The sequence below is a fragment of the Lepisma saccharinum genome, chromosome 15, assembly GCF_977018435.1.
Source record: "Lepisma saccharinum chromosome 15, izLepSacc3.1, whole genome shotgun sequence".
Classification (NCBI taxonomy): Eukaryota; Metazoa; Arthropoda; class Insecta; order Zygentoma; family Lepismatidae; genus Lepisma; species Lepisma saccharinum.
Window position 1 is genome coordinate 31,725,369 of NC_139243.1, and position 22,528 is coordinate 31,747,896.

General features: G+C 38.1%; 1 protein-coding gene across 2 annotated transcripts in view; it reads left to right on the forward strand.

Annotated features, from left to right (window-relative positions):
• The window catches only part of LOC145999662 (glutamate receptor ionotropic, NMDA 2B-like), a 957,426-nt gene that overhangs the window by 823,905 nt on the left and 110,993 nt on the right, over positions 1 to 22,528 (forward strand). For both annotated transcript variants that reach the window (XR_014443422.1, XM_083136793.1), the window contains exon 16: positions 6,294 to 6,529. Coding sequence is in view for 1 of the 2 variants with exons in the window: in XM_083136793.1 (XP_082992919.1) it covers positions 6,294 to 6,529 (236 nt within the window). In the remaining variant the exon portion in view is untranslated. The remainder of the gene's footprint in view (positions 1 to 6,293; positions 6,530 to 22,528) is intronic.

The window sequence follows — 22,528 nt, forward strand, 5'->3', positions numbered from 1 at the left end:
AGTATCATTTATCTTAGTATTAATTAATTTAATTTAACTGTTTTCAACAGCAATATGGTTGGTTGTCATTTGTAACGATACTGACATTCACAGGTATAGGACTTGTGTCAAGGGACCAGCGATGGCGGGGAAAAATTGAAGCAGTGTTTTCACAGTACGTTTCTTAGTTTTTTCCCATGTAGTCTAGATCTCAAGATAGTACCCTTTACGTGTCGCCTTATAATCAAAGGGTACCGGATACTCCCCCATAGCTACATATTTTGGAGCTCTAGGCAGGATTATGGTTTGCCCATTCTCCCCTCCTCACAAACTACTAAGCGACATTTTATGTGCGTCCTTCGATATATTCTTCTCTTTTTCTTAGTGATATTTACATCCTACAGATTTGTAAAATGAGGAAACAAAGAATGACTCATTACAAACAATATAGGAGTCATTCCATGCCAAATCAACACAGGTATGTGCAATTTCCAACCTGACCATCTCCGATTTTCATGAAATTTGGGGAGCTGAAACTATGCATGGAACTTAGTAACTATGAACATTTTTAGTCTCGTGCGTCTTGTAATTGTTAAATTATTCAAGGTTAAAATGTAAAGGAGTTATCCTGGTCAGCAAAAAGTTATTACTGCATGCTTGTAATCATTTTCTCCTTTTCGAAGTGTTAAAAGCAAAGTATTAAGAATGGTCCTAAGGTGTTAGAACTCGTCGAGATCACGCTGACATCTTGGGAGAGAAAGAAGTATACGCACAATTGCATAGATTTTAATCAGCGACATTCACCAAAGACTTGAATGGTGAAGAAATTGGGAGAAGCATATCAAACAATTACGTGACACTTCCTTTGGAATGAAAAATTCTTCAGTGACGAAGCTAATTTTTAAGTTCACGGTGAAGTTAATAAAAATAATATGTAATACCTGTGATTTGATAATATACAGTAGACAGATCCCAGCCGAATGGTTGTTGCTGATAAGCTAGCTAATGATGTGGTATAGTGTATGGAGAACGGGAATGGTTGGTCCATATTCAACAACGGAACCTAAAATGGTGAGGGCTTCTTGGATGTGTTAAGTGAACAGGTTTTTCATCCTTGCTTACGGGATATGGCACTTTTCCAGTTTGGAAACAGGACAGTGTGTGACCACACTATATGAACATTTTGGCAATTTCTTCATGGTAAATTTCTAGGTAGATTGATGGGCAGATGGGGATCTATTAAAAAAAATGCACGTTCCCCAGATCTAACATCTTACAAGGACTTTTACCTTCAGAAACATTTGAAGAGAATGGTGCATGCACTAAAAGTTCCTGATATTGACCATCTGAGAGAAGGCATAGTTGCCGCTTGCTACATTGCCAAATGTTCTATGTGAGTGTGAAAGACGTCAATGAGTGTGCTCACAGGAATATTGACAACACTATAATGTGCATATATTGTAAGTGAAAGATATGCGTATAACGTTTTGCTGCCTAAAAATAAGTTGGAACAACCTTCGCTGCTTCATTTCTCGTGAAATTCTAGCCTGATTTGATATATCACATCACCCCCTTTCCTTTGAAATGTTTACGTTGAATTCAATATGGCGGTCAAGAATATGCCGGACCTGCGCTTGACACACACAGCTAGAGATCTCCCGGTGCCTAACCTATTTCTTTCATGACCAGGATAACTACTTTACATTTTGAAGGGGGTGTTAAAGGACTTTTGACTCGTCATAGTTCACGTAATGAAGCTTTTATCAGTCACATAGTTACACATATTATTTTGTATCTTCTGATCCCATTGAAGTCCCAGAATGATTTTTTAATATGTTTTAGAGTATGGCATGAGGGACCAACTATATTTTTTTCACGATTTTTGGTGATGACATGTTTAGAGATATTCAAGGTCAAAAGTCAAGGTCACGTGACAAAATTATATTTTTATCGAAAGGTGGGCTTGTTATATATCACTGAAAAGCTTGTTCAATTCCCTGTACAATAATCTTTATTTCAGGTTTATAGGCAAAATAGGGGCGGAGTTACAGCATATTTAGTATAGCTAAGCGGGCTCAAAAAGGGCAATTTCTGCTAAGTTTGACCTTGAATAATTTAACAATTATAAGACGCACGAGACTAAAAATTTTCATAGTTACTAAGTTCCATGCACTGTTTCAACTCCCCAAATTTCATGAAAATCGGAGATGGTCAGGTTGTGGGCTGTGTTGATTTCGTATGGAATGACTCAGGTTATATTTAAATAACCGCAGTTAGATCATTCCATGCCAAATCAACCGGGGTCTGAACCTTAACATCTCAGAAATAGATAATTTTTGGTGCAGTGGTAGTACCAGTAAAGTTGACGAAAACTGCCAAATTTCAGATTTTTTCGGCTCTTAGTTTTTGTGTTATTGACTTTAAAAAAATAAAAAATCACAATTTTTGACGACATTTTGAAATCTTTAAACAGCTGTAGATCAAAAACTATTTGACCTAGTGAGCTCAAATTGGTGTCATTCTCTTCTGCTATTAATTATCTTTAATTGGAAATGCAACATGACTGTGTTATTTAAATTTTGTAATTTTTTTAAAAAAAAAATTGAATATCTCAAAAACATCATTTTTTTTAAAAAAAAAATAATATGTTTTGAAGACATCAATGACTATTCGTGTGCAACATTTCATAATGGGACGGCAAACGGATTCACTGATCGATCTACTGTTTCACTGCCTCAGTTGCCACGCAAACTGGCCTCCCACTTCGATGTTCATCACTGACATTTCGTCTTCCGTCTTTAAATCTTCCACCCACTCATACACTCTTGCATCACTTAAACAATTGTCTCTGTACTGAACCTTCTTTCTGCTATAGATTTCAGAAGGTTTCACTCCCTTTGACCACAAAAAACGAATAACACTTCGTTGCTATTCTGCAGTGCAAGTCAACAGTGTAGCGGCCATGTTGTATGTTCTACTGCGCAGGCGCATGCCGCTCGATCGTCAAGACACCTTTATGGCGTGTTGCTAAGGAACCTTCTTGAGTGCCTAAACACAAATTTTCGTTGTGCATAAATCTCCATGCAGTTTAGAATAAAATTCCTGTTGTTTAATGACTTCCCTTCCTACATTTTTCAATTTGCTTACCTCATATTAAAAGTGTTAAATTTTAGTTATTTTCATGTTATTTGTAATCCAAAAATTATAAAATAGACTAATATGAAGACTTCAACATCAAAAACTCAGCATATAGTTGTGGTTTTAACTAGGGATTGTCAAATCCGGATTCTTCAATATCCGGAATCCGGAATTCGGAGGGAATCCGGATTTTGAATGGAATCCGGATTTCGAATTCGATCCATCCTGGCTCACGCTTATTTTAAATTTTAAATAGCACTTACTGTAATAAGTCTACTGAATATGTTTGCAGCTAATCCCAAACGGAGAAAGAGAAATAGTTGGCTAACTGAATAGCAATGGGATCAGTGTTGTTGCAGTAGTATTGTACAACAGTTTTTTGTTTCAGCCAAACATGCCACATAGCTCGATGGCTCCTTATCTGTCGTAGCAGTTGCACAAGAGCGATATTTTGATAGATTGGACAAGTTCGCGCTTCAGTTTAATGCGCAGTTTCTGATGCCGAAAAGAATATAATCATTTGCATCTGCTTCTGGGGATTACATGCTTCGGAGCTCAAACAATGAAATCGTATACAACATAAAATGTCATATATATATTTCTATCTGCTTTCGACCAAACTTTTCTTGCTCCCATGCATGGGTGGCACGGGGAAGAAGGTGCGTAGGGGTTTTTCTGCACCACTTAATTTTTGTCCGCATCTGCCATTCTACTTTCTAAAACTTTGTCGTTATATTGGAGTAACGCCAGTGTCATTGGAGACAACAGACATTGATCCTAATCTGAAAGAGAACCCGCATTTGCTTTCCTCTATATCAACAATTTTTAATGGCTGTTGTCTTTCTTCCACCATTATTTTTTTTGTTGTTAAAAATTCCTTTTTCTTTTTTAAGACACAGTATATGGTTATTGGCCTGCATAAAAAGTTTTGTTCGTTTAAATTTTTTTAAAAAAATGAAAATATGGATTGAAATCAGTTTTCCATCCAAAAATTCGCTTTCCCCTTCTGTAATCCGTAATCCTTCTAGAACCTGTCTTGCCTCCGTAATTCTTCTCGCTCCGAACTCAGGATTTTACTCGAATTCCGGATTCCCTCCGAAATGCGGATAGTATATTTTCCGAATCCGGATTTCAAATTTTCTGAAATCCCTAGTTTTAACATAGAAGTCGACAAATTTAGCAAATTTTGCATACATTACAATATAAAAAATTAATTTTCATATAAACCCATTGCCGTCCCCTTATGAAATTTTGCACACGAATAGTCAATTGATGTCTTCAAAACATATATTTTTTCTAAAAAAAATGGTGTTTTTGAGATTTTCAAAAAAAATTTATTCTAGTTTTTTAAAAATTACAAAATTCAAATACTACAGTCATGTTACATTTCCAATCTCATTAAAAGCAGAAGAGAATGACACAAATTGGAGCTCTCTAAGTGAAATAGTTTTTGATCTATAGCTGTTTAAAGATTTCATAATGTCGTCAAATTTTGGGATTTTTGCTTTTTTGAAAGTCAATAACTCAAAAACTAGGAGCCGAAAAATCTGAAATTTTGCAGTTTTTGTCCTCTTGATAGCTAGAAAAAAAATCTCAAGAAAGTGAATCCTAAAGGTTGAAAAATAATTTTTATCTGTTGATTTGACATGGAATGACCGAATTTGCATTTCTGATTTTAAAAGAAAGTTTAACATATTTAAGAATATTTTAGTTATGTATGTCTGAAAAACACTTTAATAACGTACTATTGTAGTAATGGAAAACAGAAAATTCCAACAGCCTACAAGAAAAATAGGAAAATATAATTGTTAAGAAAATAATACAGTGTTCAGTGTGTTATCAGTACATAGCATTTAATATTTGTAAAAATTGCGTATTTAACTGCGCTTGTCATTGTTATCAACTAAGTATTACTCATTATTCTAAGTAAAATTTACAAAATATCTATGAAACCCAACTGGCATCTCCGAAAGACAATTATTAGAATTTAACTTTTCTTACACTCAATGAAACAAAATTTTCAGCAAGGTTTAAGGTTCGAGAAACATCTTGTATGTTTTCATTTTGCCTAAAAGCTTTCAATGGTGCCCTCTGTGTGTGGCACCTTTCCTTTCATTGCCTATACCCTAATCCTTGCTACCAGCCTGACCCAGTGGATGTACATAGTGGTTCGGATCCTACTTTAAACTGTGGGTTTAGTCCCGATTAGCCTCTCTGTGCATAAGTGGACTTAAAACAGAAACTCAAACAACCAAAAAATAATAATTGGTATTCATGGTATTCGCCTTCATCGTCGCTATTAACCTCAAGAGGCACAATAGTGGTGTTATTAAACATATGGCAATTCACTCGCAAAATACACTTACTCTTGGAGCAACTCAGAAATCAGTTCTTGTAAATTTTATGTAAATGTGTAGTAACTTTACATTTTATTTTGTAAATAAGTTAGCGGTTACTATACAGAAACATACTTTACGTGCTTTGTAAGGAAATTTGTGGTTATTTTACGCATATTTGATGTGTTTTATGATTTGCACATACTAGTTGCATTGAAATTTATATCTTACGTGCTTCGTAAATACATTGGTGGTTACGTTACGTGTTTTTTTAAAGATATTAATAGTTAATTGACAATAACATGCCTTACGTAGTTAAAAATTAGTCATTACTTTTCAGAATGTAAAGTTACGTGCTTGATAAACAAAATAGTAATAACAAATTTAATGTGATTTGTAAAGTAAGTTGTTGTTACTTTACGCAAACATATGTTACATACCTTATGAATTAGCACACACAGCTGATATATTGTAGGAAATGTTACATTGTTACGTGCTCTGTGAAGAAGTTAATGGTTACTTCAAAGAAACGTATTTTTGGTGTGTTTATGGAAATTAGTGGTTACTTTACGCAAACATATTTTTACGTGAGTTATAAAGAAATTAGTGGTCACTTCAAATGAACTTATTTTACATGATTTTAAAGGAAATTAGTGGTCACTTTACACAAACATATTTACGTGGTTTGTAATGAAATTAATGGTAACTTCAAATGAACATATTTTACGTAATTTTAAAGAAAATTAGTGATCACTTTACACAAACATATTTTACGTGATTTGTAAAGAAATTAGTGGTTATTTTCCAGAAGTATATTTTACGTGTCTATTTTCTTTCCAGGAGACCTAGAACGGCTCCACAGATTCTGGTTCACGGGCGCGTGCAAGGCTCGCAAAGAGAAGAAGAGTAGAAGCGACCCATTGGCGCTTGAGCAGTTCTTCTCCACATTCCTTCTACTATGCTGCGGCATTCTTCTGGCCGCCATATTGTTGGGCCTGGAGCATTGTTACTTCAAGTACATCAGGAAGCACCTGGCCAAGAGCGACACGGGCGGATGCTGCTCTCTCATTAGTTGGGTGAGTATTAAGCTTGTTTTACACTCATCAACGTTGTAAAATGATGACGATGCTCATACAGATTACTAAGTGCATGGAATTTGATGTTTTTGTTCTTTTCCAAGATTCAGGTTTAGAGTTTAATGGATTTTTGTATATCCTTGTAAAGGTAACACCGAAGTGTATCGTGTGATACCGAACTGTTCTTAAATGCATCGATTGATGCGTTTTTCGTTGCACCTTCCTGCATCTTTCTCGACTATGCACTTAAACATAGGTCTGTGCTACTACCGACTTTATGTATTTTTTTTATTTGAACTGAATTTTAACACTTCTGTAGTATATAGAGGTCAATCGGCGGACACACGTACAAAAAAGCACTGCAATTTGCAGCTCGAATATAATTCATTTATTGTTTATTCGCCAGGGGTCCCGGGTTCGAATCCCAGCCTAATCATGGGTGTTCTTCAATCAATTTCATCAATTTCATCACTCTTCCTCATCTTCGTAATTAGCCAACAGTGGAATAAAAGCGAAATGTAATAAGCCAAATCAATTCTGTTTATTTTACTTCCCTCATTACAACTTTCGGCTAATCGCGAAGATGAGGATGACTGCTGATATGATCGGACAATCACAAAGAACTCACATGCCCAGTCCGGGATTCGAACCCAGGACACCTGGTTTCGTATCGCTCTGTGCTAACTTCTCAGCTACAGAGATCGAATATCAGACGTGCCTGATACTATCTGATGCTTGGGTGCAAATTAACTAAGGAGATGCCGTATACCCCCTCCCCATTACTAGAAGCAAGCACTGATAACAGAGGTGAATTCAAATCCATGCTAAGGGTAACTTCGTTTCTCGCAATAGAACCGTAACACAAATATGCCCATTTTAAAGTTAAACTTGTTCATGATACAAGTAAAGTTCGTCCGTTCATACGTGAACTCGATGACACCACATACAAGTTTGAAGCAAGTCTTGAAGCTTTCCTCGCGACGAATGATGATCGACCAGGCGAGTTGCGAAAAATATTCCAAGCTTCTCAGAGCTAACGTCATTCTCATCTTCAGGGTAGAAGTCCCTTCTTCTACTTGGAATCTTTTCCACAACTCACCTGGTCGATAGCTCGAGAGAATCGTTTCAACACACAACTTTATTCTCAACAAATAGGGCCTAATATGAGGACAAATATTGCTCCAAAATCTCCCAACCCCAAATAGTTTTGGATCAAATTGCAGAGGCACCGAAGTGTATGACACAAAAATTACTCAGCACCAAAATGTCCTGGCACTCATATGTCCGATCCCCATGCTTATAAAGGGTGCGCAAATGAATCGAGCATAATGCACAATACAAACAAAGCATACAAAATTAAGACAAAATGAACTAATTTATTTACTGAAGAAGAAATTCCAAAAGAAAATGCAAATATAGTTCTTAAATTGTGATTTATTTGAAAATAACATTACTACAACTCCATTTCGATCGGTGGAGGGACATGCTGGTTCGGATCCCACTTTCAACTGTAGGTCCCGTCCCAATTAGCTTTAACTGTGCATAAAGCGGACTTAAAACACCAACTCAATCAATCAATCAACTCTATTTCGTTCCACTCTATAACTAAGGTAGGAGGAATTTGAGCCATCTCTTCACGGATCCGATCTTTAAGTTCATTGAGGGTGTGTGCGGTGGTTGATTGGAATACTTTTGCTTTGAAATATCCCCAAAGAAAATTATCACAACCGGACAGATCCGGCGATTTGTTTGGCAAAGGAAGATCCCAGTTGGTGTTTCTGTAATACGTTCTTACAGTGAATGCGCGCTGTGCCCCGTTCTACGACTTCATGTTAACTAAAGCAGATGCTCCAAGATGGCGGTAGTCACGTGTTACCTATAACGCAGTGTTGCAAATTCGTCCGACACATTGCAGCACCTTGTATTTCAAACTAATAAAAGCCTTCATTGTCTTGCGACAGTATCAATTTCTGCTTATGTCAGACAAGACTCCATTTTCGTAGAATTTGAAAGGTAAATTTCAGCAGTTGTGGAGCACCACTCGAACCATTAGGTGCTCCTAAGAGCTTCGAAATCTAGTCCGTACTTTAGGAGGGATCAAGACAGGGACAAGTTAAAAATAATTATGACCACAATAGCTGCAGTTGAGCAGAAATTACTGCACGAGGTAAGCATTACAATGAACGATCTCCCATTGCATTTGAGTGAAATCAGTCGAAGCTTTTTAGATTTCGTATTTCAGATTTTAAATTTTGGAGCATACACTTGATACCGTGTACAGCTATGTTAACGTTTAAGTGCTGTAGTCTAAATGTAAATTGGCATCATTTGCACTGGGTATAAGAGTAATAATATTAATTAATATTTTTATTCAGCATATGCTGTTCTCCCACCTAACCTTTGTCAGAACATCTTTTAAATTCACTACAAATAAAATTATAAAATGTAAATAAGACAAATAAAATGAAGATAGGAAAGACGAAAATAATGATTATTATTGCACCAAAATAACTGTATCTTTAATAATTTCTTGTACATCTACATGATCTCTAAAACGTTACAGGTATCTTTACTAGTCAGTAGCTTGTGTTTCAAAACTCTTGTTACAAAATTTCCATTTATGGCGATATATGATGACAATTTTCTTTCGTGCGACTTAAAACTTTAGTTTCGATTTGAACAAATTTCTTAAAGTTCTTCTTGTGGTTTCTTTATTACAGCTCAAAATTACCTTAAATATTAGTTTGTAATTGCAAAACGAAATATTATTCAAAAATATTATCCGTATTATTATTTATTTCGACAATAAATCATGTAGCAATTTAATTCTTCCTTTGCTAACTTGAAAATATAAAGAGAAAATATGCTCTGCCATCTCATGTTCATAGCATAGGCGTAAGCTCTGCAACATTTGCATTCATAACTTTGAAGGTATGTTCTCTTGTTCTTTTGTTGTTGTTGTTGTTGTTACTCATGCAATGATCTATTTCGTGTATTTTTTGGTTTCTGAAATGTTCTGTAATAGTTTCTAAGTTTTCAGCTTTCCAACAAACTTGCAGTGCAAAAAAAAAAAAAAAAATAGAAAATGAAAAATAATAATTTTTCGATAGACCAATATCACCACTACAGGCTTCACCCTGCATTTACTCTAAATAATTTTCCATCGGTGTTTGAGTAAATAGAGGAATAAGAGTGAAACCATTGTAAGGAACGCCTGAAAGCTAGAAAAACCTTGCACTCGTTAGTAGCGTCCCAAATATTTCGAATGTTTCATTTTCATTTTTCTACGACATTGCCTTAATTTTATAGCTTCTTTCTTTTGTTTTTTCTTGCCCGTAGCATCAGCTCCTAAGGTCGTCACCGTCACATCTTTGATTGTCGAGGTATTCCATGTTATCAGTTCTGAAAATATCTGATATGGCTATGCCTATGAATCTTCTCAACGTTTGCCATGGAATCTCTGAATACTTAGAGTGGCTGCTCTTATTGCTTATATACTTGATAATTTTACGTTGCTTTTCTGCCACTTTTCGCTAACTTATTATCAAGAATTAATTAACATCAAGTTAAATATAACTATGGAAATATTAGGTTCCGGGAAAGTTCTGATGTTGAAGAGAAGAAAAACAAACATTATGATATTGTGAAAAATGATTAATTCCGGAAAGAATTGTTACCCTTTTCCGCGGTTTTTTGTCCATTGCTCTGGCAACTTCAAAATACCGTCAGCGTGGACCTCAACTGGCTTAGAGGTGAAGAAGTTATCGATGTTCTGTGTTAGGATAAATATTTTAGTTTGTATGATTGCTGTGCTGTGTCCATTTATGTCTTTCATGAATTTGTGCTATTCGCACATATTTGACATTTTAAAAGCTCAATCCAAGGGGTGGGGGGGATGGTAGGCCCTCCTAAGCCAAAATACTAGCTTTACAACACAATTTCTTTCTGATGGAGGCGCCACTAAAACTGTGTAATTATAAAGACCGGAACAATTGGAAGTTGGATGGCGCAATGTCCGGTGGATATGCTGGTTGGACTAAGCCATCCCAGCATAACAAATTTTCTAAGAGCGACCAAAGACACATGCGGTCTTGCGTTGTCTTGGTGGAACACGACGCCCTTCCTGGTCTCTTCTGCTGGATACGTTGATGCAATTACTCTAACTGGCCGCAGTACATTATCTGAATTGATTGTCCGATTTTGTGGAACATAAAGCACGATCTTCTGTGAATGAATGTTGCCAGATTTAAAACATGTTTTGTAATACTTACAATGATTCATAATGCACATGACGTCAATGAGAATAATTTAATAGTGTAATGTTCACGCTACGATTACAATGGATGATATTCATCTTGACGTCATTTACGGAGTGCACTTTGGGAAGAAACAGCATGAAGTCGGGCAATATTCGCACTTCTTCAGGAACGTGTATCAGAAGCCTTCTTACAGCTAGAAATTCGCGATATTTTATGTACATACACATTGCTGATATGATCATGATAATCCTACCTTTAATCGCTTCGGCAAAGACCATGCGCACAATGCTTACACGACTTACACGACATTACTGAGAAAATGACCTTAATGCTTTCCTCTAGTTACTGTCAGTACTTCTACTATTTTAACTCAATCAATCAATCAAGTACTTCTACTACTAGGCTACTAGTAACAAGAACAATAATAACAAGAAACGTACTTTTATCTGCTTCCAAAAGAAGCCGTTTCTTTTCTTCCACCCACCCCAACGCAAGATGTTTAAGTTCCACACTGTACATAAATGTAATGTAATGAGAAGGACAGCTCAAATATCCCTTCCTTTAAACCAACGCTTATGTCACGTACACTTCTAGTTTTGGAGAGAAGTTAGAAATAAAATTATTTAAGTCACGTGGTAAATATAGATGGCATTGGTGTGTTTTTGTTGTGGTTTTTGGAAATGTCTTTTACCCGAAGACCACAAATGGTATAAGTCTTACTTATTTGATGTTCTTGTATTGTATTTTACTTAAATTAAATTCAGCAATTTGAAATATGTTTGAGATATTAATTACGAAAGCGTTGACTAACAATTGCCATGGATATTGTTACTTTAACAATGCTAAAGTTTTATTACTACGGCTTTGCATGATCAGAATCAGCGTGTGGAAAGATTTTATTTTTTAGCTTTTAACTTAAGCAGTGGAGAATTATATGATACATACACTACATAGAAATGGGTTGGAATATTTACGTGTGATGCCTAAAGAGGTATATATTGACGATACGTCATCTATATTTCTTCACGTCTCTAACTTTAAAGGTAAGTGATTTTTGGTGAAAGTACAAACTATAATGATGCAAGTACTCCTAAAACAAGTATCTAGGCGCGAGAAGTCTCTTCCCAAGGGAAGGAACACACGCGAGAGAATGGGTCTACATGGAGAGGGGTAACCTGACTGCAGCCTTTGCGTTGCGACCATTTTTACCGTTATACACGGCCTTGTTTCTTAGATTCTCGAGACAGCCAGCACCTGGATTAGTCTTTCATGTTCACAAGTGGATAATTGTTTTTCGTCAGGACCGTAATGAGAAGCAGGGTTGTTGAAGGTTGAAGAACCCATTTCTAGCAACCTCATACGCAGTCGCGGGAATCTCTAGAGCGAACGAACGAAAATAAGTTTCTGCGCAAGTGGTAACTCGAAAGGGCTCGACCAATGAACTCGTGAGACGCCATTTGCAGCAGCGCGCACTACGTTGCTCCGCCCACTCGCTTTCTCCCCTTCTCTTTCGTTATGCGCGAACTTGCTACACAGATTGCAGGGACAGCGTATAACTCTAATGTTCCATCTGTTCACTTGAAGAAAATATCCTGATGATTCATTATCCTTCAGATGGATTATCCTCACACTGGTCCGGCAACTGGGTGAGCTGACACATGCTAGAACACCTTGCTAGTGATCACATGATCACTTCTACCCACCGACAGGAGCGTTGGAGACAGCATGTCTCTGCCGTTCCCTCTATGAGGAGAATTAGAAGTCTTGGGTGCTATGTTAAAACACGAGGAGCAAGTATTTCAGACGGCGACATGATTAGAATATGCCCTCTAAGGGCTTGAATAACTTGTTGATGTTGAGGGACTGCCCCTTCACTTTCTACCCTTGTTCTCCTACTTCCCACCTTCCTCCAATAAAATACATGGCAATCTTATATATTAATGGTCTTAATGACAAAAAATATCCCGCGCCGTGACCGCGCGATCTAAGGCACAAGCTTTGGGTTCCCGCTACGGGAAGCGCACAGGTTCGACTTTTCTCTTGAGATTTCGGCCTGTGTATGTGTGGCTACCCACCATAGTGAGGAAATTTAGAAGCGTAACCCGTACCTAGGAAACCTACAACAACGACTAGGGTCTCGTCGTGCTGACCACACGTCATCCTGTAACTTGTTGCATGATCGCCCACCTCTGGTGAGAGTGACGCCGGCAGTCGGTAGGTAAGCACTGGCTCTCAGGTGCTGTTACGCCAAGGATTATTAAAACGCCGAAAAATAAGAACCTTATTTTTAAAAAAAACTTCAAGTGTTACTGTTAAATTGCTACTTGAAGAAACTGAATTGTGAAATGCAACCACACAGCACAGAATAACAATTGAAACCAATACATGGACTTTGTAGTTGTATTTGTACTTTTGATATTTAGCGTCGCTTTTCTTACACTTTTGTTTATGGCGAAGTGGTTTTGCAATATACTTATTATTAAGGATAGGATTTTCATGGCTTAGCATATTTATTTTGGTAAGGGTTATGTGTGTAGAAATTCATATTATGAAGAAAATATTTAAATTAGGGTGTTTCTTTAGGGCATATGTTGGCATATTTAGCCATTTCTGCGTGATAGAGCATATCTTGTTGCATTTTCGGTCATGGTCAGCATATTTTCGCTTTTTCAAGAAATATACAGTGATTTTTGAAGTGGATTCGTTCTAACTTCCATGTTCACTACAGTTGATTTTTTTTTTGCAGCAAAATCCTTTTCATTTTTATTTGATAATTTACAGAAAGTTAAAGTGATCTAAAAATAGTACGAATGTGAAAATATCTCAGCATTTAGATATTGATGTTTGAAACAGTCCAGTTATAAGGGCATATTTTTCAAATTATAGTGCATATTTTGGACAATTTTAGGTCATAAGAGCATAATTTATTTTGCATATTTTGGTAATTTTTATGTCATAAAAATCGTAGCCCTACTTATTATGTTATGCCGGAGTAACTTCAATTAATTCTTATCAATATTAAATCCAGTTCTTTTCTAAATAAATAGCCAGGCACTCGGTGGAGGCATATAACAGTTTGGATCCAACTTTAAACTGTAGGTCCAGGCCCGATTAGCCTTCTTGTGCACAGAGTGAACTTACAAAATAAACTGAAAAGATAAATAAATAGCCACGGTTATGAAATCAGAAAGAAGGTTTTGGCGCTAATCAATTGAAACTCTCCGGTTTGAAGCTTCGAGTAACAGCCCAGTCCTTGAGCCGCTCCTGTTGATATTATCTGCTTGGCCTTTTAAAGAACTCGTGCAACAGCATGATCAGTCACTAAACATATGTTTGGTACCAACAGACTTCCTATTGGCGCTATCTGTACCAGGATAACCTTTCTGGGCTATAAATGGCAAACTTCGAAATTTTTTGTCGTTGGTCACCAAGACAACAGTCACTTTGAAACGATAGAGTACGTTCAATAGATGTATGGTTCATACTAACTCATTCTTTACATTTCTGTTGATTAAGGAAAAATATGAAAATTAATGGCAATAAATTAATAGAGAATACAAATTTCGAAAACAGCTTCGAGTGTACCTATTAATATACAGGGTGTCTGATAAGTCACTCCTTATTTTTAAATTCTTACAATTTCTTTATTTATTAACCAAATTGTTTAGAACTAGTGTTATTAGAAACACCACTCGTTGAGGTTTCCTTTGACATCCTGTTAAATTTCCACATAAGCCCTGGCATTATTCATGCATTTCCTTAATCGAACTGGTAAGTTGTTTCTGCGGAACACAATGAATGCCGAAATATACCTGGAAATGCTGAAAGATCGTGTGTGGCCAGTAATTTCAGAGTGGAACAACTCACATCTTCATTTTATGCACGATGGAGGTCATTGGATTGGCAGACGTGGTGCACATGCCCTTATTTAACGCCCTGTGATCTTTTTCTCTGGGGGTGTGCTAAGGAGGAGTACAAGAGAAAATCACAGAATTTGGATGAACTGGAAGCAACGATATCCGATGTGATAAACAATGTTCCACGAAACTTTTTGCAGGTACCAGTATCGAACGTACCAGTTCGCTTAAGGAAATGCATGGAGAATGCTGAGGGCTTATGTGAGATTTAACAGGATGTCAAACAAAATCTCAATAGAATGATCTTTCTAATAATACTAGTTCTAAACAATTTGGTTAATAAATAAATAAATTATAAGAATTTAAAAATAGATAGTGACTTATCAGGCACCCTGTAGAGTGTAGAGCTATCACAGCCATAGATAGAGTTGTTTGTAGAGCGAAAGTGCATTGTTTGTAAACGACATTTTTTGCGGAAGGCGAGTCTGTTTCTGATAGATGTACAGTACCGAATCGAATCTTGCGTTAATGTTCTTTTCTTTAAGGTAATACAGGTACACGCATAGGCAATAAAAATAGGACACCTATCCTGAAATACTCTCTTCCCTGCAAGGCGTTACGTGCGTTGCATAACTCCACGGCGGTGGTAGACGTTTCCATTGAAACATTGCTAAAAAAAAAACACTTGTCGTCCTAGGGTTAGGCATCACACATAACGCCTTGCACGGAAGAGAATATTTCAGGATTAGGTGTTCCGTCATCCATAATGAAGAGATAATTCGAATTATTTCAAACCCTGAATAACAATCACTATGAAATCATAAAATATTTTGAGTTATGCCCACACTTGTAATTGTACTCGTTTACTTGGTTAACGTCCAAGATCTGAAGAGAGCTGCCGCCACGAACGTGGGTGGGAATAAATAGCGGGGACTTGTTTTCGTCGAATCACACTCAACCTTCAGCCAATGGGTGCAGCTGTCATTCTGCTCGTCTACTCCACGTGGAGTCTCAGTCACATGACTGCGGATGTACTTTGCAACTTCAATGTGGAGACCTTTGGAAGGTGCTTGTGCGCGGAGGGACAAGGTGGCGTAGAGTAGATGAGAGGCAAAACTGTGCCTTGAATGTGATTGTTGCAGCTGGTGGGCGCGCTCCGTTGACTTCAAAGCTAGCGTCTCGACTATATCCGTATAACGCATTCGTATCACTTCATCATATTCATCTTTGTATCCGACAGTATCCTTATGTGTACCCGCATCTTTCTACGTTTTCCACCAAAGAAACCCGTATCATCTAATTGTCTCCCGTGAGGACAATATTCAATTGACTGCCGTTAGTTGCTGCCAGCTACATTTTCACTCATTATGCCTCGAATAAGAAGAAGAGAAATCCATAATCACGCGCAAGCGAAAAGTAGGCTGAAAATGGATCATGGTCGTATCATATTCGCGACCAATTATTGATTCAGCCTTAAGATACAGGATCCCGTCTACGTATGGGTGATCGTAATATCCTATCCTCAATACGAATAGGATTAAATTATGTAAGTCTGGGTATCACTTAATGTAAGATATCTTATCCCATCCATTTTGTTTAACAGACAATATGAGGAAAAACAACGAGTATCATTCACAGAGCTGATAATTAATCATCATGAAAGAAAGTGTTTTTTTAACTGAAAATAAAAGTAAAAGTTGCAACGTGTTTTTATTACTAGTGACATGTAATTATACGTATGGTTAAAGTAAACTTATGCTAGTAAAGTAAGCTAGACTACATCATACAAGGCTTTACCTTCAAGATCGCCCGAATTGTCCATCAGTGAGAAGCTGGATGAGATCCAGGTCAGACTATGTTGGAAGAAAGCTCTCTTCAGATCACTACTTGCATGGCAGTCAAAATTCCTCTCAACTGAGACCTGAACACCTCTGTATTCAATTAAACGCAAATGCATTAAGAGCAATTTATTCACTACGAATGTAAGGAGGAATTAGAATGATCAAACCATACATCGAGCCTTAGATAATGATAATACAATAAAGATATGACTTGGAGAGGGGATAGCTGTGTGTGTCTCATTGCCTATTTAGGCTATATTTATACGCAATCATCAACTTTGTTTATAATATAACATTTGCAAAAAGCAGTGCATTACGTTTATTAAAAGTGAAATTCACATTGAAATTTCATTCTCTTGTTTATTATCAAGGTAAATAAAAGATAGCGTTCCAATTTTTATGATTACAATTACTGTAGCCATCTTGGATTTTAAAATGGTGGTCGTTCTAAACAGTATGGTGTATGAAACTGATGTTTAGAGTATGAATTTGGTGTCAAATTGTCCAGAATTGTGCAAATTCCGATATTATTTTATGATTTGTTAAGTTAGATCAACCATCTTAAAGTTTATAATTGGTCTCATGGGATGATTAGATAGTGTATCTATAAATTAAGGTATTAAACATATTTGTGTTGCTACAGTTCCAAGTGTAACAAAGGTTAGGTTGTTATTTCAGGTACTCAAATTGTTTTATTACAGTATGGTTAGCACATGTTAAAGTAAGTGCAAAAATTACTTTAATAAAAGATAATATAACATGTAAATGAAATTCATGAATGCGCTAAATATTCACCAGTGTCCGAGATCATATGGTAGGCTTATGATATCCTTTTTGGAAACAGAACACTCCAAACCGGAACATACTTCTGTACATGTACACACGACAAGAATGCATTGCTTGGTATCCTCTCTTGCAAATACACGTAGATGATTCATGAAGGATTTGGTGCTGGTGGATTCAAATTTCTGATTACAATAAATGATCAATTTCCACTCTTTTTGTGTAACAAAAACAGTCTTCAAGCGCATTAATGCCCCGAATTGAAACACTCCGATACAGTATTATGAATCTATTCTGAGAGACTTCTTTATAAAATAACAAATCTCTCTAGGAGATGACTTATTGATGTATGGTAACAAGCTAGTTATTGGGAAAAAATGATTTACAGTTCCTGTATTAAACAGCGGATAAATTTCTTCTCTCCATGCGATCTCAGATAGTGTTCCTTCCAAGAAACCATTGTTTAACAAATCGATGAAACATTGTCTAATGGGGTCCCTGTTGTCTGTTTCTCGTATCTCTGCTTTCGTCTGCAAGTGTAATAAATCTGTTTCTGCAAAAAAAAAAAAAAATAACCGTGATGTTTAAATACTTCCTCTCAATAGCTCATGCCGATGTAAAATTCACATTCAAATATTCTTCGCGATTAGACAAAAGTGGTAGAAAAGCAAAGAAAAATTAATCAAATCAATCAAGATTCAAAATTATTTGCTAGCTTTGGACGTTGAGGAGAAATGGAAATAATATTTGTAAAGCATTGCTGTTCTCTGCGATTCCTACAATTCTACTAAATATATATCTTCATTTACTATTCTCGTGTTCTATACCATGATATGGAGCTATTGTCGTAAATGCAACAGTTCTTTTAGTCACACACAACTGACCAATCAAAACGTCTTACTAAATATCAGGACAATCTTTTTCTATAACTGAATTGTGGATATATCAAGAAGGAGCAAGCATGCATAGTTAAGGTGGGTCATTGGTCAAAACGTACTTTGTTACGTAGCCTCCATGGAAAAACTTTGAGACTAATTTTTGTTGTATTAAATATGTTGTTTGAAAATTGATTCCACATACAACACTTTGGCTCGAAGCCATTTCTAACTTCAAGATGGCAACCCTAAAATAATAAGTCATAAATTAAAAGTGGACATATTGGGGGCACGATTCGACGCAAAAAACATTAAACGTATTTTTTTCCAAACATGGTTTACGGATGGTAACAAATATTTTGAAAGAACGTTGTCAAACACTAACTTCATTTTACTTGAACGTGTAAACGTTACGATAACAAGCAATATTAACTCAACATAACAGCCAATACCATTACGCAATGAAAATCGTTCAAAATGTATGTTTTAGAATTCTGGCCATGTGTATTAAAGGTGTTACAATAGCAAGCCACAAAAACAATCTCATTTTATGCCCGCAGAACCGGAGTAATTGGCCAGGAGGCCCACTGTTACGAATAAAGGAACTGCAACCGAAGTAATTGGCCAGGAGGCCCACTGTTACGAATAAAGGAACTGCAACCGGAGTAATCGGCCAGGAGGCCCACTGTTACGAATAAAGGACCTGCAACCGAAGTAATTGGCCAGGAGGCCCAATGTTACGAATAAAGGAACTGCAACCGAAGTAATTGGCCAGGAGGCCCACTGTTACGAATAAAGGAACTGCAACCGGAGTAATCGGCCAGGAGGCCCACTGTTACGAATAAAGGAACTGCAACCGAAGTAATTGGCCAGGAGGCCCACTGTTACGAATAAAGGAACTGCAACCGGAGTAATTGGCCAGAAGGCCTATTGTTAGGAATAAAGGAACTGCAACCGAAGTAATTGGCCAGGAGGCCCACTGTTACGAATAAAGGAACTGCAACCGAAGTAATTGGCCAGGAGGCCCACTGTTACGAATAAAGGAACTGCAACCGAAGTAATTGGCCAGAAGGCCTATTGTTAGGAATAAAGGAACTGCAACCGAAGTAATTGGCCAGGAGGCCCACTGTTACGAATAAAGGAACTGCAACCGGAGTAATTGGCCAGGAAGTCCACTGTTACGAATAAAGGAACTGCAACCGAAGTAATTGGCCAGGAGGCCCACTGTTACGAATAAAGGAACTGCAACCGAAGTAATTGGCCAGGAGGCCCACTGTTACGAATAAAGGAACTGCAACCGGAGTAATTGGCCAGGAGGCCCACTGTTACGAATAAAGGAACTGCAACCGAAGTAATTGGCCAGGAGGCCCACTGTTACGAATAAAGGAACTGCAACCGGAGTAATTGGCCAGGAGGCCCAATGTTACGAATAAAGGAACTGAAACCCAAGTAATTGGCCAGGAGGCCCACTGTTACGAATAAAGGAACCGCTACCGAAGTAATTGACCAGGAGGCCCACTGTTACGAATAAAGGAACTGCAACCGGAGTAATCGGCCAGGAGGCCCACTGTTACGAATAAAGGAACTGCAACCGAAGTAATTGACCAGGAGGCCCACTGTTACCAATAAAGGAACTGCAACCGAAGTAATTGGCCAGGAGGCCCACTGTTACGAATAAAGGAACTGCAACCGAAGTAATTGGCCAGGAAGCCCACTGTTACGAATAAAGGAACTGCAACCGAAGTAATTGGCCAGGAGGCCCACTGTTACGAATAAAGGAACTGCAACCGGAGTAATCGGCCAGGAGGCCCACTGTTACGAATAAAGGAACTGCAACCGAAGTAATTGGCCAGGAGGCCCACTGTTACGAATAAAGGAACTGTAACCGGAGTAATTGGCCAGGAGGCCCACTGTTACGAATAAAGGAACTGAAACCGAAGTAATTGGCCAGGAGGCCCACTGTTACGAATAAAGGAACTGCAACCGAAGTAATCGGCCAGGAGGCGCACTGTTACGAATAAAGGAACTGCAACCGAATTAATTGGCCAGGAGGCCCACTGTTACGAATAAAGGAACTGCAACCGGAGTAATTGGCCAGGAGGCCCAATGTTACGAATAAAGGAACTGAAACCGAAGTAATTGGCCAGGAGGCCCAATGTTACGAATAAAGGAACCGCAACCGAAGTAATTGACCAGGAGGCCCACTGTTACGAATAAAGGAACTGCAACCGGAGTAATCGGCCAGGAGGCCCACTGTTACGAATAAAGGAACTGCAACCGAAGTAATTGACCAAGAGGCCCACTGTTACGAATAAAGGAACTGCAACCGAAGTAATTGGCCAGGAGGCCCACTGTGACGAATAAAGGAACTGCAACCGAAGTAATTGGCCAGGAGGCCCACTGTTACGAATAAAGGAACTGCAACCGAAGTAATTGGCCAGGAGGCCCACTGTTACGAATAAAGGAACTGCAACCGGAGTAATCGGCCAGGAGGCCCACTGTTACGAATAAAGGAACTGCAACCGAAGTAATTGGCCAGGAGGCCCACTGTTACGAATAAAGGAACTGCAACCGGAGTAATTGGCCAGGAGGCCCACTGTTACGAATAAAGGAACTGAAACCGAAGTAATTGGCCAGGAGGCCCACTGTTACGAATAAAGGAACTGCAACCGAAGTAATCGGCCAGGAGGCTCACTGTTACGAATAAAGGAACTGCAACCGAAGTAATTGGCCAGGAGGCCTATTGTTACGAATAAAGGAACTGCAACCGAAGTAATTGGCCAGGAGGTCCACTGTTACGAATAAAGGAACTGCAACCGAAGTAATCGGCCAGGAGGCTCACTGTTACGAATAAAGGAACTGCAACCGAAGTAATTGGCCAGGAGGCCTATTGTTACGAATAAAGGAACTGCAACCGAAGTAATTGGCCAGGAGGTCCACTGTTACGAATAAAGGAACTGCAACCGAAGTAATTGGCCAGGAGGTCCACTGTTACGAATAAAGGAACCGCAACCGAAGTAATCGGACAGGAGGCCCACTGTTAGGAATAAAGGAACTGCAACCGAAGTAATTGGCCAGGAGGCCCACTGTTACGAATAAAGGAACTGCAACCGAAGTAATTGGCCAGGAGGCCCACTGTTACGAATAAAGGAACTGCAACCGGAGTAATTGGCCAGGAAATCCACTGTTACGAATAAAGGAACTGCAACCGGAGTAATCGGCCAGGAGGCCCAATGTTACGAATAAAGGAACTGCAACCGAAGTAATTGGCCAGGAGGCCCACTGTTACGAATAAAGGAACTGAAACCGAAGTAATTGGCCAGGAAGCCCACTGTTACGAATAAAGGAACTGCAACCGAAGTAATCGGCCAGGAGGCTCACTGTTACGAATAAAGGAACTGCAACCGAAGTAATCGGCCAGGAGGCTCACTGTTACGAATAAAGGAACTGCAACCGAAGTAATTGGCCAGGAGGTCCACTGTTACGAATAAAGGAACTGCAACCGGAGTTATCGGCCAGGAGGCCCACTGTTACGAATAAAGGAACTGCAACCGAAGTAATTGACCAGGAGGCCCACTGTTACGAATAAAGGAACTGCAACCGAAGTAATTGGCCAGGAGGCCCACTGTTACGAATAAAGGAACTGCAACCGGAGTAATTGGCCAGGAAGTCCACTGTTACGAATAAAGGAACTGCAACCGGAGTAATCGGCCAGGAGGCCCAATGTTACGAATAAAGGAACTGCAACCGAAGTAATTGGCCAGGAGGCCCACTGTTACGAATAAAGGAACTGCAACGGAAGTAATTGGCCAGGAGGCCTATTGTTACGAATAAACGAACTGCAACCGAAGAAAGCGGCCAGGAGGTCCACTGTTACGAATAAAGGAACTGCAACCGAAGTAATGAGCCAAGAGGCCCACTGTTATGTATAATCGAATTGTTGCCAAAGAAATCGGCCTGGAGGACCAGTGGAAGGTCATTGTATTTTCATTTTTGTCAATATAATCAAATGTATGTTACGAGTAACGGAATTGCATTTATTGTTCATGAATAACCTATTGTTCTGTTTCCATTAATTTATATTTTCATGAAATTGACTTTCTTTTTTTGTTTTAGTGTTATTAGCCACACTTTCTGTTCTTTTCTCTGTCTGTTTATGGTATAATATATTTATCTACTTTATTTGCGTGTTTTACGATAATTCTTTTTAATATTATTTGTCTTTCTGGAAAGACATTTTTACAACCTGAATCTGCCATCTGTTATCAGTTTTCTTTGCTTTTTCTTAAATATTGCTTGTGCTTTTTCAAAATACGATGTATGGACTCAGCAACCAAAATTCAATATTTTCCCTAGAGACCAGGTAAGAAAAGGCTCTTGATTT